Here is an 18,417-nt window from a genome sequence, read left to right on the forward strand (position 1 = left end):
ACAGTGTCAGCTGGTCTTCCGCCATCGGGATACGCGCGACAATGCCTCGGCACAGCCGACGGCTAATGGGTACCGGGGCTCCCAGACGAAATGTGCAAGGAGAGAAGCCTGCGATTCCCCGCCCTTCGTCCCACTCCGTTTCCATCCTTCGACTGCCCTCTAACCTTCACCGCGCCCCGAACGCACTCCCGTCCCCCCTCTCCATGCGACCCTTTAAAATTTCCTCGCAGCGCGCGCGACAGAGACAGAGGGTAGGAGGATATGACACATTTTCCACTGAGCTCCCGTTTCCGGTCTCCCATTCGGACTTTTCCCCAGGCTCGATTGAAATTCTTATCCCTTGATCCCGGCGATTCGGTGTACACCGCGAAGAGACTCCGTTGATTTCTGAATGTTCCAGTCGAGCGAAATGCGCGCCCCATTGAACGACGGTGCGGTGCACGGGACGCACTGGATCGCTCACCGTCGCTGCGTTCGCTGCCAGCTGGTCGGATTCGACGTTAAAGGACAACGGAGAGGATAGATAGAACGAAAGAAGCCAAAAGAGGAAAAGAGAATACCGCGGCGACCTTTACGGTCGGCCGGTAGTTAGTTCTCCAACGAAACGCACGGAACCTCGGTCTCTCTTTCTCTCACTTTCTCGCTCGATCTCTTTCACTCTGTGTGTATTGTACCTCTTTAGCCTCTCCGTCTAGCTGGTTCTTTCACTCGCGCGCTCGTCTCCGTCACTCGGGTTTCCCTCGTTGGCGATCATCGCCGTCTCTTTGTCCAACTAACCAGCTTCTATCCTTTTCCACAGTAACGCCCACGCTCGATCCGTCCTCTTCCGTTCGCTCGTTTTTCGCGTCTGCCTTTCTCCGGCTCGCGCTGAAACCACCGGGTGGGGAGGGTGACAACCCCCTGATGCATTCCGGCCGCCAGAAAGGGACGGCGATAGATTTACCCCCACCCCGTCAGGGGCGGCGCTCGGCAACCCTCTAACCTCCCTTTTCTCCTCTCGTTGTTTCACTCCAGCTCGGCCACCTTCTTGCTTTCTCTCTACGGCAGGTACATACGTTGATACGTGGCTTTCTCGTGTCCTTTTTCAGACGAATTCTTTATCTAACGACGTTTCTTCTTCTTTCTCTCTCACACTCTCTCTTTCCACGTGAAGTTTCTTGTTTTCTTTATTCGCCTGTACTCTCTCCCCTGTATATTCTTCTTCGTTTTCTCCGCTGTCTTGGCCGATCTGGTTTTTTGTTTTTTGTCCGCGGAATGGAGACACAACGACGTTGTTTTTGCATTCGGCTGGCTCCTCGGACGTAACAGGCGCGTCCCCTTGGATGCTCTCTGGTCGACGATCAAATTCCGTACCAGATTTTCATCGTCCCTTGTTCGAAGTAATTTTTACCACGATAAATTATTACCAGCTAATACCGTTGATTTCGCGATTTTAACTCCGTATCCTCTATCTTCTGTTCTCTTTCAATTAGTTGATCCCATTGCATCGCGGAAAATTACATCCTTTCCATCGCGTTGGTACGCGAATTTAACAGAATAGTGGAACGTTATTGTCGGTAATAATTGAGCACCCCAAAAATAAGAGTAATTTATAGCGAAAGAGATACAAAATTAAATTACACACCTATGTTCCCATTTAAAACCGATTTCATTAACATTTAGCATAGGCGCTGGCTATGAGGTAACTTGTTATCTCATTTTTTTACGAATATCTACGAATTCGGTTCCTCGATGTACGCGCTGATTTTTATTCTTCTTGGTAACAATTATATTATACGTTGATGGTGCGCGGTGTAATCTAACCCGTTAATTATGAAACTCTCCAATCGGTCTTCAATTTTGTTCATTATTAATTATCTCCAATAATTAATTGTTACACTAAACGCGCGAAATTTAATTTCAGAGATAAAGAAAATTTTCTCATTAAATTCACACTGCCCTCCCCTCTCTTCCCATTTATCGATCATTATTTGCTACCAGCACGTGTACTTCGATGACTCGGTAATCAATGGCGTGACGGGTAATTCTCGTTAATAATCCAATGATCCATAATCCGTTGTCTTAATTTAGCGCTACCGGTCAGCGATCGTTCTCTAATAACGCACACCGTGAATTACCGCGAAAATAGAGCTAAGCCTTCTATACTTAGGACTCACGATAGATGACACACCACTGCGTTGTCCAAGATGGATATGCTTCCGCAAAGCGGAGTCGCGCTACGCAACTACAGGATATTTGTTCGATGTGCCTGGCCGGCGGCGACCAGTACAGGAAAACATACGCCGACTTCGACAGAGATTCTCAGAACTCGGTATAAACGAAAACATCCTCGCGATAATCCCCCGAAGAAACCCGAAGCTCGCCTCGCGTACGTCAGCCGTCACGCAACGTGGACGAACGAAACACGATCTCGCGCGATATCTTCGACGGTATCTGAAACTACTACTAAACCATCGCTGCTAAAAACACCCAATCAATATCAATATCGACCTTTCCGCGTCCTCCCGAAGCATCGAGCGACCTGGCAATAGGCAAAACTTTATTCCGATAACGGACGACAAATAAAAGCAACGTACAACTTTTTATTCGTTTGACGGTGAAAATGTAAGTTCGTTTTGTCGTGAACGTTCTGTTTTTCTTTTTATTTGCTCCGTTTTGCGGATCGATCAGTCCGTGCGATGGGAAGTAGTCGGGCAAAGATTTATCGCGAAACGATTAGATCGATTATTTTATAATGAATTTTAATCTCGGCGTTCGGTGATATTGTTTTTCTCGAACGGATTAAACGTCGATTGCAATTTTAATTCAACAAGTAAACGTGCGAGAAGTTGTTCCTCGTTTCAACCGTTAATCGAAATTTTTACCTAAATAATCATTTTTCCCATCTGTGCCCATGACCAATATCCCGAGGAAAGTTCCCTCTGCCTCCCGTTCGCCTTCTATGATGTACCAACAGGAAAAAAAGAAAAAAGAAAAAAAAAAATTAAATTTAAAGTGAAGGCGGATAGAATGGGGGAGAAGAGGGGAAGGAGCAAAAAGCCTTGATGCGAAAGGGGTGGCCGAGCAAGTAAGAGGTCGGTAAAGGGTGGACGGGGGAGGGTTGTTCGAAGGTAGCTGAGAGACAAGGACAGAAGGGAGAGAAAGAGGAGGGCAGGGGAGGGTGGACTTCGGTACGAGGGCTTCCCAACTGCGCAGTGTCGCTATCCGCTATCGACCGGTTCGCAAGCGCTATAAATACTGGGCACCGGGCTCTCGCCACCCCTGGCACACACCCCCACGGCCACCCACGCGCACCCCCGACCTATCCCCCGTTCTCCGTCGCCCGCTCGTCTACCAACACTTGTACGCCTGCAGCCTCCCCTCTTACCCCCCCCCCCCCCCCCCGCGTAATCCTCTTGCCTCACGCGCGCACACAGAGGGGCGCGGGAGAGAAACCTTGACCTTCAAAAGAGCCACGGAGGGCGAGGGTGGTAGCCGCCACCTACCGGTGACGCATCTCCCGCCTCCCCAACCTCGTCCGCTCTAGTAGCTAGCCTTCCTCTGTCTTTCTCACTTTTTCGCCACCTCTGTGCTCGAAGGCTTTTAATTCCAGCGCGATGAAGTACGCGAGACGCGGCGCGGTGTGTTTTCCTTTCTTACTTAAGGCGACGACGTCGTCAACGACAGCAGTTTTTTCTTTTCGTCGTTTCGTTCCGTTCGGGGCAGCAACATCGTGCGCGCGCGCACGGCCATCGTGTCCACATTGATTCCTTTGATCAGGATCGACAGCCCGGCGAAGAGGGACGTGCGTTTTAATTAGTCGGCCGACACGCGGGAATTTTGACGGTCCTTCGCGGCTTTCGGGCTTCCCATCGATCCGCCCGGGATTAGGGGTTTTGTATTATTGATGAACGTGTATCGGGGGATTCGCGGGGAGAGCCCGCGCGCGCGAGTTGATTTTTGAGCCCGTTTAGAACGGCCTGGACCAAAGTTGGTGGGTACAAATGGGAAATTTTCTCGAAATCGAAACCTTCGTTGCAGTTTTCTTATTCCACATCTTCGTCTTATTCCGAGCCATAGAATTTCCCTCACCCCGTTGAGGGGTGAAGTGAATTTTGACTCTCACGATTGTATATGTAAATGACAGACGCGAGACTTATTGGGTTCTCGTTTCCTTCGTGCTCTCCGTTCGTATTCAATACGCGTCTCGGTTTCATACCTCGAACCAAATCATAACGGGAAAGAGTGTCTCACGGTGATCTCGGGCAGTCAATTAAGTTCGTTTCAACATTCAATTTTACCAACGCGCCCGTTTATTCGGAACGAATCGCTGGTATTTCCGTTAAAATGGTTAAAGAATTTTCATTTCCTAAATCTTTTTTAACATCCATTTACCAAATTTATTTTTTCATGAAGAATCATCGTTCGCCGATTTCTCCGAGCTTTGTAAGTGCAGGGAGAAAGGGATTTACGTTCATTGAAGACAAAATTCCACGAGCAGCCTTGATCGCTCGCGGCACTGGTTATTTGCGTGAAATATGAATTTCAATTTTGGCTTCGCGCAGCTCCGTCTATTCGCGATCGAAGGAAATAATATACCGGCGATAGAACGATTCAGGAGGTACCGTGTAGCGTCGCGCGGAAATCGAAGACGAAAGGGACACGTTCCGCTGATCGATTTAATAAAATACCGCACATATCGAGCCGAAACGAGCGCCGGCCGAATCGACGATCAGCGAAGCCAGCTCGGTCGAAGGTCACGGCACGTAACGAATTATCGGTACACAATTCTCTCTCTCTCTCTCTCTCTCTCTCTCTCTCTCTCTCTCTCTCTCTCTCTCTCTCTCTCTCTCTCTCTCTCATCTGTTCGAACTCGAGTCGCAGACCGCGCTAAGGACGCTCGAAAGTTCTTCTAATTAGAGGAACGACTTTCACTAATAATTAAATATTAACGGTTAAAGGAAAAAGGGACCAAAACGAAAGGTCCCGCGACTTTTCAAATAAAATCTCCACAACTTTTTACTCGGTGGCGTGTAAACCCTTCGTTCGAAGTTTTAATAAAGCTCGCGGAGCGAATGAGAGAAATTAAAAGAATCTTCGTTACGGAGCCTCATCGATTTTCCTTTAATTGCCACTAGAGGGACGATGCAACCAAAAAACGTGGTACAACACGCTCTCTATCGTTGCGTTTCGCGCACGAAATAACGCAAATAAATGTTCCCAACGGAACGGGGATGGGGAAAAAATTGACGTTGAAAATTGCGCGGAGCGCTAAAACTGAAAAATTTTACTATCTCGCTTTCGAGCCGTTTCAACAAAATTGTTCAGCGATCGCGGTGCTCGAGAACCGTACCTCGCGGTAAACACCGTACCTACGCGAAACGAGCCATATTCCAACGATTACGGTACGTACTTGAAAAAATATTTTGAACCGTTGTATCTTTTTATTACAAATGTACACGTACACGCGTATGTGTATATATATATATACATACATGTCCTCGGTATCATTTATGAGCACGGAAGTTCTAGCGGAAAAAACATAAAAAAAAAAGGGAATATATTACTTCAGAGGCGAACCTCCGTTTAACCGAAAAGCGAATAGAGACCGTCGTTGATTCCTCATCGAGCGACCGCCGGTATGAATAATCCCGGCGCGCTTAAAAGTTCGCCACGGACCGCGATTTCGCATAAATCTCTTGTCGGTGAAGTCGAAAGGCGTGTACGAAAATAAATTCGTCCGTCGGACAGGCCGACGTTCGGCGTAAAAGATACAAAGAGACGGGAATCGATGGAGAGAGAGACGGGAAAAAAGGAGAGAAAGAGAGACGGAAAAAAAAGGGGAGAGAGCGAAGAGGCGACCACACGTTGGCCTGTGCGCCTTTTTTCCCCCGCACCGTGACCGCCTCCTCCTCCTCCTTCTTCTGCTCGTTACGAATTCGCTGAGACAAAGAGGAACCCTGAGGATGTGGCTGGGTGACCGACGATGGGCGTTCCTACGTCATGGCATTTCGAAGCATTGCGCAATCTCCCCATCGAACGATGGTGTTGCCGCCGCTTCTTCCTCGGTTTTGTCAGCTGGTTTCAAGGTCGACTGGTAAAAGAGACCGGTCCTCGAAAGCAATCTCCTCTCAGGGACCAAGCGTTGAAACCCTCGCACGAGACATTTCGAGATTAGAAGACCGACTAGCGAACTTCAAGGTGGACCGAAAGACGGATTCCCGCGCGAAGCGGACTTAACGATATTGAAGATTGCGTGATCCAAACACGTGCGAACAGTTTACCACTTTGAGAACTACGCTTATGGGCATGCCGACAATTCTTCAACTACTTGCATTGGATCAACGAGAAATTTATTTCGAGTCGATTAGAATTACTATTATCAATGGAAGAATGTTTGGAGGAAAATACATAATACAGAGTGTTAAATACAAAAGACGAGTAACAAAGAGCGTAGAATTTAAGAAGAGTAATATCGGAGCACGAGTCAAATTTAGACGTTTAAAAAAATCGATATCAATGCACAATTTGATAAACGTTTCTAATTTAACGAAGGAAATAAATTTCAGAAATATCGAGTTCCTGATATTCCACGAACTACGGGCGCAGCCGATAAACAGAAATTATTTTCCGTTTCTCCGTTGTGGGAAAATGCGCCGGATTGAACGAACCGTTTTATTAATTTGTTTGTTTTTTTTTCAAGCAGCGTCTTTCAGTCATTCCGGGAAACAAATCGTCAGTAACGTATCGGTGAAATTGTTGAAAGCGGTGGGAGGGGCACTTAACCGAAGAATGCCACCGCGCAAAAGCGTAGGAGAAATTATTACGGTTGACGAGATGGCGGAGGGCGCAAAAAATTTCATTAGATTGGTCGGGGAATTATAGAGAGGAATTGCGGGATATGATAAGCACTATATTTGTCTGCCCGTCGAAGAGGGTTTAACTACTGAACTATGTCCAATCGGTGTCGTACCTGTTTTGGGACTAACTACTGACGACCACTGATCCAGCATAAATCTCACCACTGGTATAATACTCCCGAGGTTGAGATACAAACACGACTTGCCGTATCAATGAACACGAAGAAATTAATCGTAACCATTTCGGGATAAATTCGAAATCGATTTCCACGGAACGTGTAAAATCGATAGGGTGAACCGTCGATAAGTTACGATACCTAAAATTTGTATATTTCTAACCGATATTATTTATACCGAAACAAACGCTAACCTATATTTCTAATTTCAGTCCATGAAAGTACACGCTTTAATTCTATCGATTTTAATGTGTAGGTAATGCAATAATATTTTGCTAATTTGTAAGCGATTCTTTATGTAAATCACCGGTTAATATCGTTGAATTCCCTCGATGATCTTTTGACCTTTCGCATGGACACGCAAAACTAAATAGACGGCGTCATTGTTAACCGACGCACCATTCTCCTTTAGGGCAACTGATGTTCTGTTATTGACATACTCTTTACACGTTGGGCATCGAGGCTGCGGATAGATCTACACGCTGCTTTATCGACGCCTGTCGAAGCGCGCCCGATTAATTAATACACCACGAAATTGAACCGTCGCCGACGCCGCCGTGCTGAAACTCCGACGGCGTTCGCCTCGCGGAACATGTTCGCATGGAACGGCGAAGAGACTGAGGGAACCAGCCGGGGACAGGTACACGCTTTGTAATGATCCGAGATTTAAGAACCGGTTCTGATCTCGGTTCGATTGGCAGAAAGTAATGGCCGGGAGAAATTACGAGCATAACCGAGGCAGAAAGAAACACAATAATCGGATATAGCCTAGCGCTTCGTCGGTCGATAGTAACAAGGAACGGATAAAGGAAAAAGACGACCGCGGTAAATTCTGAGAATAATTGATCCAGCCGATACACAGGGCGACATTTATCGAAGGTTCATAAACATTTCCCCGGGAGAAATATACTGTTCGTCCAAAGGATATTACACCGTTGTACACACGTGAACAAGTTTGCGTAAGAGACGGTTGAACGCATCGCGGCGAACATCGGGAAGATTCGTCGATGCTTTATAAAAAGAAAAAAAAAAGCGACTTATCCTGAACAAAGAAAATCGTGGAGTCGTTTAAAAGTCATTCGAAATCGTGCTTTATGGATTTAGTATTCATTAGGAAATTACATATGTTGGGTAAAGTCGTAAACGTACGAATAAAGGGAGACCGAAGAAAGGACCGAATCCTTTGTGTCTAATACCGCCGGCAGACTAATTCCGTATTAACAGTCAAACGGCATATTAAACGACGCCACGCGGTTAACATTTCTAAGCTTCGTGGCGCACGTCGAACAGAAACGCTCTACACAATAGCCAGTTTCCATGAAATTTACGTTCGGCCGATTCTTGTACGATATTTCGAAACGTAACACAGCATATCCTAGGTAAATTTAAACTTATTACTGAAATTTAAATTCTATGTAATCCACTCTACAATTCGTTTAAAATCGAATATGTTCTCAACGACAGCAACAAGTCTTAAACCTCTCCACAGAGGTATCCATCTTCCTTTATACGTTTCGAGAAGGAGAGAGGAGAGTACGAAGAATTCAAGCATCGATCATGAAAACGTAGTCGCGAAACGGTACGAACGTTTGCGCAGGTTCACCCGCGCACACAAGACCCCGTCGGTTGATTTACGCTCATTCCCCTAATCGCGTTAACGGGGACACCTAGGCGACCCTCAAGTGTTACGAAGAGGCAGATCAGGGGATACAACCCGTTAACTACGCAATTTTCTTCGACCAGCTTCCCTCTGAATCGATTTTGCATCGCAGCTTGCGTGTAAACACGCGCCGTGTCGTGCACAAGCGCGAGCAACAACTGCCAACACAACGACACGGTACGGAAACGTTCATAGGAAAACGAGATGCACACTTCTCGGACCTTGCAACGATTTCACAGTATTGCGTCACCTTCTGAATTGAATTCGATGCTTCGATGCCAACTCGAAGTCGACGAGAAAAAAAGTTCACGTTTGACTTACGAGACCAAAAAGCATCGGACACTTGTACGCAAAACTGGCTGCAAGATGTAGACGTCGCTACAATGGCTCTATTTTTATGCTTCGTTTCCAGGAGGCTACGACAAATTGTAATTCAATATCTTGTTTACTTTTTCGATAACCAGTAGGTCGTAATGTAATACATCTGTATCAGGCTCCTATCGTGTCGTCTTAGTTACTAAATAATTTATAGTTAAAAAATCGAACATCGGACGTATGTATATAATTGGAAACCTTTCGGCTGGAAATATGTGCGACGGCATCGAACAAGTCGAGATAAGACGTGACACTCGATGAAATCGGAACGATTTATGTCGGTGCTGCCCATTATTTCCTTCGAGGCGCTTAAAACGTTTCCACGTTTCAGAAAGTATATTTAACTGTTCGATACGATACGATAAGAAACGGCCTTAAACATCGTTGGTAGCAAAATTTGTAATTTAATATATTTTAAATTCATTTCTACGACTCTGTACTTATCAATTATTCGTCGTAAAATACCGTTTTTATACGATAGTCATATTTACGACCCAGTGTTACAGTTCAATATATACGAAACTCTTACGGGTTCGTAAAACTTTCAAAAAGTGTAAATATCAAAATATACGAGAGTAATAAAACGTTTATCGTCGATTAAAGAGTGTGGCTGGATGGAATCGCGTGGGCAATATCGCGCAATTCACTAGCTACTTTTAAACGTTAACGAACATTTCCATATCATTAGCAAGTATCGCGCCGTACCAACTTGAAAAATTTTCGAACGAGAAAAATTCGAATTTGAATTTCATTTATGAGCTGGCAATACGATGAAAAACCATCGTTTTATCGAATTCTATCTGATTTAACCACGAGACCGCGAGATCCGCGCAACATTCGAATTCCATCCGGCTCCCGTACTTTTCACAAAATAATCTGACTTCTACCTGATCATAGGCCCGTTCCTATGGCATGAAGCCATTGCAAAATTGTTCAAAAGATGTCCCATCGTCAATCGTTCCGCTGTATTTGCGTGTCTCCATGTTCTTTCTCGGGATTTTCACGCACACACGCACGCAGACGCAGCACGACGGCGACGCAGTGCTGCCAAAGAGCCGACCCGACTGAGTGCCGGTTCACCGTTGGAACAGTCTCGAAAACGCATCGCGACGGGAACCGTGCTTACGGCTAAAAAACATGAACAGAATATCTCGACGAGTCGCGAGGTAGACCGGGAGGAATGACGGAACGAATGCACGAAGGCGAGAAACGAAGGAAAAGGTAGCTCGATTCGCGGTCGCGAGAAGGTTGCCGGCTGCCGCCTTGGCACTGACAGTGGCCCTCGCGCCTAGCAACACCGAACGCCAAACTGTCGACTCGCCGAAGGCAGCCGGCACCGCACCACCGTGCCCCCCTTTTTCATCGACGTGTCCCTCTCGCGCTCTCGGTACGTCTTTCTCGCTCGTGCCGTTCATCCGTAGCACCGTCTCGCTTCCACGCCCGCTCCGTCTTCCTCTATCTCGCTTCGTCTCGACGCGTATGTCCATTTTCTTCTTCGCTATTTACTTTTGTCTTCGTTGTTCTTTCCGTGCACATCCTTCTTTCTTTCTCGAGCACACACACGCGAACTGGAAACGTTCGTCGGCTTCGTTCCGATCGCGATTTTACGTTCGTCTTTTTTTCGCGAACACGTACACTGATCACCCTCGCTTTTTCTCGCTTTGCGCGCAATTGCTAGCGAGTCAACCAGCCGCGGGCAAGCCAGACGAGCGGGAAAGCCGGTAACCGGCGCATCGTGCCATGCTAAAGGATTCACGCGATTGGTCGAGCCGTCGTGATGCAACCAATCGTGCGCCTCCTTTCGTCGTCAAGTGGTATCGCGTTCTCTCGTTCACAAGTGTCGGCCAGCGAAAAAAATTGGTCTTGCCGGTTTCCAACGCAAACGTTGCATTTTTCGGGGATGCTGCTTAATAGATTCGCATGTCCAATGGTACCTTTCGCAAGAAATCGATTAATACCGATTTCCAAAATTTCAGCTCTACGCGCGTAATAACTTTGATTAAGACTTCTCTCCACGTATAAAATACGAAAGTACAAATGTAAGAAAATGATGTTCAAAATCTCATCTAATCGACAAATACATCTCTTTGTCGTATAATTTGGTTATATATTTACAGTAAAATGTGCATACTACTTCCTCGTGTTCCTAGCCTTCCCAATTTCCCGTATATCGATGTTCTTCGTACAATGAATCTTCCGACACAGTATTGCATTCCTCGAGGAACAGAGATATATATACGTAGAGTATCTATCGAATCGTTCTGCCTCTAAATGGATACATTTATACCGTCCATTAATGTGACACAAAGATTGTCTTAAATTACCGGCGCGTAGGTGTGCCAACTTAACAGCTGAACTTAAAGGAATCGCATGTGGCACAAGTGGACTCGTTTTAGTACGGCAATGGGCAACATCGCGAGGTGTTCTCATCGCCGGAGTGTCTAAAAAGAAACCCCACCGTGTCTTCTACCATTGTCGAACGTTAGCGAACCACGAATCACGAATTCTCGAGCGTACGGATGCGAATCTATCTGTTGAACGTCGCGCGTTCGTTCCATGCGTTCTCTCTATCCGTTTCTGTGCTTTCTATCTCTTCGAATTTTTTCCTCCTTTACCTTTGCCCCATCGAAATAGGTCACGGTGAAAAGGACTAAGCAGATGGGTCTACTTGCGGCAAGGAGAACAGTCGAGGACGAGGATCACGCGTGTTTGAGTACGTGCCTTGCATCCACTGCGCCGCGTTGCGCGTTCCGTTCGTCATTGCCTGATTAGCTCGGCGTCATTTATCAGATTAAATGGATAATGCGGCCCCAACGTCTGACGTAACCCGCGCGCTCCCAGGAACAATCGTTTCTCAAAGATTCTTCACTGACCCGCTCCTGTGGACGCTCCTTGCACAATCGAACGCCAACTAACATCGAACGCCGAACAATCGGTCGCGTTAACGAGTTCATTGTGTTTGCGTCCGAAACGGGGAACGGTGTTACGTAACGGACGGAATCAATTTTAGGAATTAAGCGTGGAATTGAAAAATATTCGACCATCGATCGTTGGAAATAGAATTCAACGCGAAATAACCGATAATTCAAGAAGCTGATAAAGTACGAAAATAATTGGTGGACGCGTTTTATTATCGTTTGTAATAATTTGTAATTTTATTTTCGACGATCAAAGACACGCAATTCTTACTGGCTTCTTTTCAAAGATAAGTTGCACCGAGCTACGTACACCGAGTTCATTTTAAATGCTAATATCGCAATCACATCGTTACAAATGTATAGGTTAACCCAGTAATTAGAGTTTGCGCCATGTACTTTGATTAGGTCGTTAAAGAAACCATAGGAGTGACTAACAGAGTCTGGGCATTCTCTCAACCGTAATTTGATGCAACGCAACGTGTCTAGGTGTCGAATCGTGCACGATTTTAAACTCCTCGCATAAAAATATCGGTCTCATTTTGAAAAATGATGCAAACCCCGTCCAGGTGCGTATCTCGTTGGCACGATGACCCGCGATAAAATTTGTTTAAAAATACTCGAACGATTCGGATTATATTTTTTTGTTTTTAACAATTATCGTAAACATCCATCGCGAATCGATCGAACAAACGGACGAGTATAGATTGAATTTCTCGCGTAAGAACACCTGCGAGTTATCCGTGCGCGATTCTATCGTTCGCGGAATCACTCGCCGCATTTCCACTCCTAAAAATAACGTCGAGCCGTGTATGCACGATTCTTGGACAGAAAGAGGAAATTATTAGGCTCGTCAGCGATCTGCCCAAGTCGTTCGAGCAAATTGCTCGAATTACCCCAGCACCCAACATTGGAAGGTGACCTACTACGAGAAACGATCTTCCAAGATTGTGCAACTTGGGGTTTTTTTTTCTTTTTTTTTGTTTTCGAGAGGGACCTTATTACAAAGTTTTCTCGAACGACCTCGACCACCAGAGTCGTTCGTTCCTCCGATCGAAGATCACGTTCGGCAACTCGCTCGCGTTCGATTCACCGAAATTCTGGGATATTTTTAGACACCGTGTGCACGCGAATAGAAGTGTACCGGACAACCACAAATTTATCGAAAGCTTCCATAAATATTATCCGTCGGGAATTTATCCGACTCGTTAAAGATTTAAAACTCTTTCTCGGCGCAGTTGCCGGCCAAGGTCGTGGCCTTAATCGCACATTGGGCGTCTGACCCATATATACAGATACGCTCTCTAGGATTTAAAGTTTCTGGAACCACCGCGGCTGTATCGACTTCAAGGAGCTCCTCTAGATAAACGATACGGCAGTGCGGAGGCTGGGACACATTTCCCAACAATAGTCGAATAAACGAGTTTGGAACTTCGATGATCAAACGGCCTCAATATTCGCGCGATAAACGACAAATTACGACAGTTCTGGGGGGAAAAAAAGAAACGTTTGTCGAAATCTTACCTAATCGTCGTAATCGCGGTACAATCTAAGATTGAGAATATCACGATTACGTAACGTAGCAAAATAACCTTGAACGAACAATATACAACACAGGCCATTCGATTTTGTCTTTTTGTCCGAAACTGTGCTCGAAGCGTACAAAAAAATTGAAATATTTCTATAAGTAAATAAATTTAATATTTTTCTTGATCGTTCCTAATATAAATTTATCCGTTACGTTTTCGAGCAATATTTTTTCTTCTGGTACAGGTCCTCTTTATTCACAACCAACGGTGGAACGTATTTTCGTTCGGTTTACTTCGAACCGTGTAATTTGGTTCGTTCTCTATTCCCGTTCGGTAATACGAACCCCGATTTGTTTCCAAGCAGTACGATTCAAAGAGACCGGAGCAAAACGAAAAGAAACGTTGGAATAAAGATTCAGATCCCTGATGTCGATCAGAACGAATGGAAGTTGACCCATAAACGGTGATTTAATCCCGATGCCCGATTGGCCTTCGCGACAGTCGATCATCGCCATCGACCTTCGCTTCGACGTGTACCAGGCAGACTCGCTTCGGCGGGCTTTTTGTCTCGCTATTCGACCAACGCAAACACCGAAGACACAAACAACGCGAGATCGCCGCGTTAAGGGGCTATTACGGTTTAGAATTTCAAAAAAAAAAGTCGATCTCCTTTTTTATTTTATTTTCTCAAAGTATACCGTTTCGAGTGACTTTAAAAATATCCACGCAGAACCATTTGCTTCAATTCGCGAAAATATAGATACAAAGGTTCGAACATACATTCCTGCTACGTGCGAAATCGACGAGAGAAATTTTCAATGCATTTCTCTCGGAACGTCGTTTTTTTAAATTGACTTCCACGATATCTCAAGGTCCAGCTGATCGATTTACATCAATTTTGGAGAGTATTTGGTAGATGTGCCTTTATCCCTGGAAGTATAGATTCTTGAAAAATCGAGTTGCGTTATTGTTTTTTTTTTAACATACTATCCGGGTATTTGAAAAGGTGGGACGTTTCTTAACCCGCTGTGCTCCAAAGAGTTAACGTTATCGTTGCGCGACCTACCGGGCGAAATGTTCTTTCAGTGAAATACGCTCGTGGATCTCAAGGACGAAGCCTTAACCCTTATTGACTTTTACGGACAATAAAGAATATGGTGACATTATAACGTGAATGTTATCGATTGTATCGATGTAACTTTTTTTAGACGCGATATAATCGGCCTACCGATGGTAGAAATAGTGATTTGTAGTATTAGCGATTTTTAAGCATACTATATGTCAGATAGGGAGAACATTGAGTAGAATCTCCGTTATATGAATACTATAATAGTATATATCATAATACTATTATATGTACATTCTATTATATAAATATTATTATAATAGTATTATATATCATAATACTATTATATGAACATTCTATTATATAAATATTGTATTATGTGCAAACTCTACTGTACGAACATTCCGTTATGTGAAGATTCTCTTGAACGAACATTCTATTATGTGAAAGTTCTATTGTATGAACATTTTATTATATGAAAGTTCTATTATTCAAACCTCCTGTTACAAGAAAGTTCTATTATATAAACACTCTATGTGAAAGTTCTATTGTCCCCTAATTAGTTCGTGCAACGGAGGTTCCACCGTACTACGATCTCATATGCTCCGATTTACTTCGTGGAATTGATTATGTACAATATATTCGAGAAAACATAAAATTTTTATTTCCCGAAAGCATTCCGTCTATTCTTAACAAATGAAAAATCATCGAGTAAAAATTGTAAGATTTTCAATTGGAAAAAAAAAAGAGAAAAAAATTACCAGCACGAGTTTACACGATTATTTTCACTGGACGTAAAATGCTGACGGGTTTGAAAATCTGACGTTCCCTTTAAAAAATTAAAAAAATGCCGCTTTCGTGACGAACGTACCTATTCCTGTAAACCTTCGTCGCGTTTCGCGTAAATCCGTTGAAAAACGAAGTTCCGCATATCGAGCCACGCAAAACGTACTGCGGCGCGTCTCGCGAAGGCATTTCACGGTTGAAATTCGCTGACAACGCCCGTTTCACGCGATTAATTTTATACACGAAAATGGAAATGAAGTCGATATCGTATGTCAGAATTAGAAGCACGTATCCTATTGGAATATCATACCGGCGGAACGGCCGTCAGAAACAAGAGGTTGGGATTAATGGAACAAATTAATAATATAATTTCCTCCTACCCGTGATGCGTCTGTTTCGCTGTCCGGTCTGTCCACGTTTGGCGAAAATGGATCCCGTTCACCGTGATCGTGGAATCGTTGGAATGTTCCCGCTACGATGAAATTTATTAGTTCGGCAGTTCAAACGAACCATAACGCGCGAACACGACGTTGTTCACGCCATTGAAATTTCCAAACGTTCGACGAAAAGTGTCGAAACGAAATCGGACGACCGACCAAACAACCAGGAAACAGATTTACACGTATCGCAAATAAAGTGCTGATTGACCGGCGGTTCGAGCTCGGATTGATCAAAACGTTATTTAATCAACGTGGATCGTAACCGTGGAAATTGACGCGACCTCCGACCGGCCCGCTAACGAAGAAAATCAATTTCGATGGCCGGAAGCCTTCACCGTTTTCCTTAAAATCGGTAGTCGCGTTTGCGAGAGCCGTGCGACGATGAGCACGATATTGGATAATCGTCTACGCGGAGAAATGTGGATAACTTGAGTATCTGTTTGTCCGCTGCGCGAAAGGTACTGTTGAAATGAAATATCACACGAGTAAAATGTATAAGAGTAATACGGAAATTTAGGAGTATCAATTTTACGCTTATACGCTTCTTCGCGTAGCTCGAATCGGTTCCCAGTTCCCGGTATTAACGCGCCGTACTGTTTTCGTACCGTAACGGGGTATCCCGACAGGAGCACCGAGTAGCGCGAATAAAAGTTTCGGCCCCGTGTTCCCGAATCGTTATAGGAAAACCGGGCACGAACGACGAAAGAGCCAATGCACACAAGTCGAGGAGTCGGGGGCGACCTTCGATGCGTCGCGAAGACGGTATAGCAAACGAAATGAGGGTACGGAGCAGCGGAGGCAGAGAAACCGAAGAATAAGAAGCACTAGAAGAAATCTGTATTACACCGCAATTGCCGTAGCGCACCGAGATAGCGAGGGAGGCAGCGCGACGGAGATCGCGTTAACGGTCGCGAGCACAACGGAAAGAGAAACGACGAACGATGAAATAGAAGACAGCGCGAACGAGAAAGTGGGACAGAGAAGGAAAGACCACGCGTCTCCCTCCTGAGATGACATCTCCCCGCGACCTTGGAACGGAGACTGACCTTGACCGTGTCAACCCCCACCACCATCGCCCTAACGCGTCCCGGCTGCTCCCCCCACTCTAGCGGCCTCCCCACGGTATCCAGAGTCGCGTCGTATTACGCGAATGCGATGTTGCTCGGTGCTGCCTGCTGCTGCTGCTGCGGCTGCGGGCATCGTTGCTGCATCGACCGGCCGCAGCAGACTGCCAGCCCCCTCGTCTTTCACCTCTCAACCCCCTGGCAGAACCCATCGCACTGCCCCCCCGCCGCCTCGCCACACCCTTCGAGCAGCCACGACGGAGCTCGCAGCCTGCCGGCGGATCGCGTCCCACCGCCCTTTTATTCTATATACCTATATAAACGCGTCTATCCGTGTTCGGCGGGTGAAAGTCGAGAGGAATCGCATAAATAATGGCCGCGAATATCACTGGTAGACTCGCGAGTTCTGTCGGTGACGATGAATCATACGACGGAGAAACCGGAGCAACGTCACTCGGAACTCGAATTTCTGGACACGTTGACCAATCGGTCGCTAGCATTACGTGGACCGTATCCAGGGACCGCTGTGTACGTTGAAAAGGTTTCGACGGTATAACGACCGTATTCACGTGCAAAGCGTGGAAAAAGGAAAGGGTGCTGTTTATTTCGCACTCGTATCGACAGGAATACCCGGGATACAGATGTGGAGACGGTAGGTACCGATTCCCTTCGAGCCGAGGTAACGTATCGGAGAACGTTTTGAGCTACGGTGAAACAAGAGAACGAAGAACCGCCGTCCTCGCGGGCAGAAAGTTTCGAATGGGTAGCTTGGATTTACAGCCACGCGCAGCGCTGCGATTAGTCGCACTTTTTTGCGTAGACAGCCCCGAACAACGGGCCCTCCTGCGCGTCAAATTTCGAGAAACGGAATCGTATGCAGTGCACAAGGGAAAGAAGTGCTTTTACCGTCTAGCCATCCACTACGATCCTTCGAGAGCTGCCGTAAAGCCGCTCCCACCCGTCCTGTCGGCTTTTTTCCCCCAACCCCTCGCTCCTTTCCCTTCCCCGCTAACCGAGATCCCATCTTTTCTCTCACTCGCTCGCATAGCTGGCTCCACTAACACCCATCCGCGTGAACGCTGCTGTTCCAGCGGAACCCTTTCCCCGGCGATAATGTAGGTGAAAATATAGGGTGACGCTGCGATGCGCGCCACACTCTTACGAATTACACTCGCTGGCTCGAAAATGATCCTTTGTACGATTCGTATTACCAAATAGATATGCGGTTTTAATGTACAAATATGATATAACAAAATGTTTCAGTTTTACGGTTACCTTTTTTTGAGCGAAGTTTATAAAATGCACGATGATGCATATTTGCATCGATTCGATTTTACACCGATAAACTTATATTAGAAATATGTCGTGTGCAGATAACTAATTCGTGTCTGCTGATTATTCATAAATTGTTCGTGTGTGATATATTATGTGACTGTTTAATGCGCGTATATAAGTCAATGTTTGTTTAATACCAAATTTATTGAAAAATTGCCTAATATTAATATCTCATGACACATATAAAAAAAAAATAGATAAATTATATAAATTAAATTTATTTAAGTTAAAA

The 18,417-nt window shown here is 45.4% G+C and overlaps 1 protein-coding gene across 4 annotated transcripts in view; it reads right to left on the reverse strand.

Moving 5' to 3' along the window:
• The window catches only part of Rpb8 (DNA-directed RNA polymerases I, II, and III subunit Rpb8), a 67,884-nt gene that overhangs the window by 47,791 nt on the left and 1,676 nt on the right, over positions 1-18,417 (reverse strand). The window contains exon 1 of one of the 4 annotated variants that reach the window (XM_076308247.1): positions 10,557-10,577. The exons of 1 other annotated variant lie outside the window; for it this stretch is intronic. In XM_076308247.1, coding sequence (XP_076164362.1) covers position 10,557 — 1 coding nt within the window. In that variant the 5' untranslated portion in view covers positions 10,558-10,577. Of the gene's footprint in view, positions 1-9,937; positions 10,343-10,556; positions 10,578-18,417 lie in introns of those variants that run through there. 2 more of the 4 variants (XM_076308246.1, XM_076308248.1) reach the window with 2 other exon arrangements.

This window comes from Ptiloglossa arizonensis, chromosome 4 (assembly GCF_051014685.1).
Source record: "Ptiloglossa arizonensis isolate GNS036 chromosome 4, iyPtiAriz1_principal, whole genome shotgun sequence".
Taxonomy (NCBI): domain Eukaryota; kingdom Metazoa; phylum Arthropoda; class Insecta; order Hymenoptera; family Colletidae; genus Ptiloglossa; species Ptiloglossa arizonensis.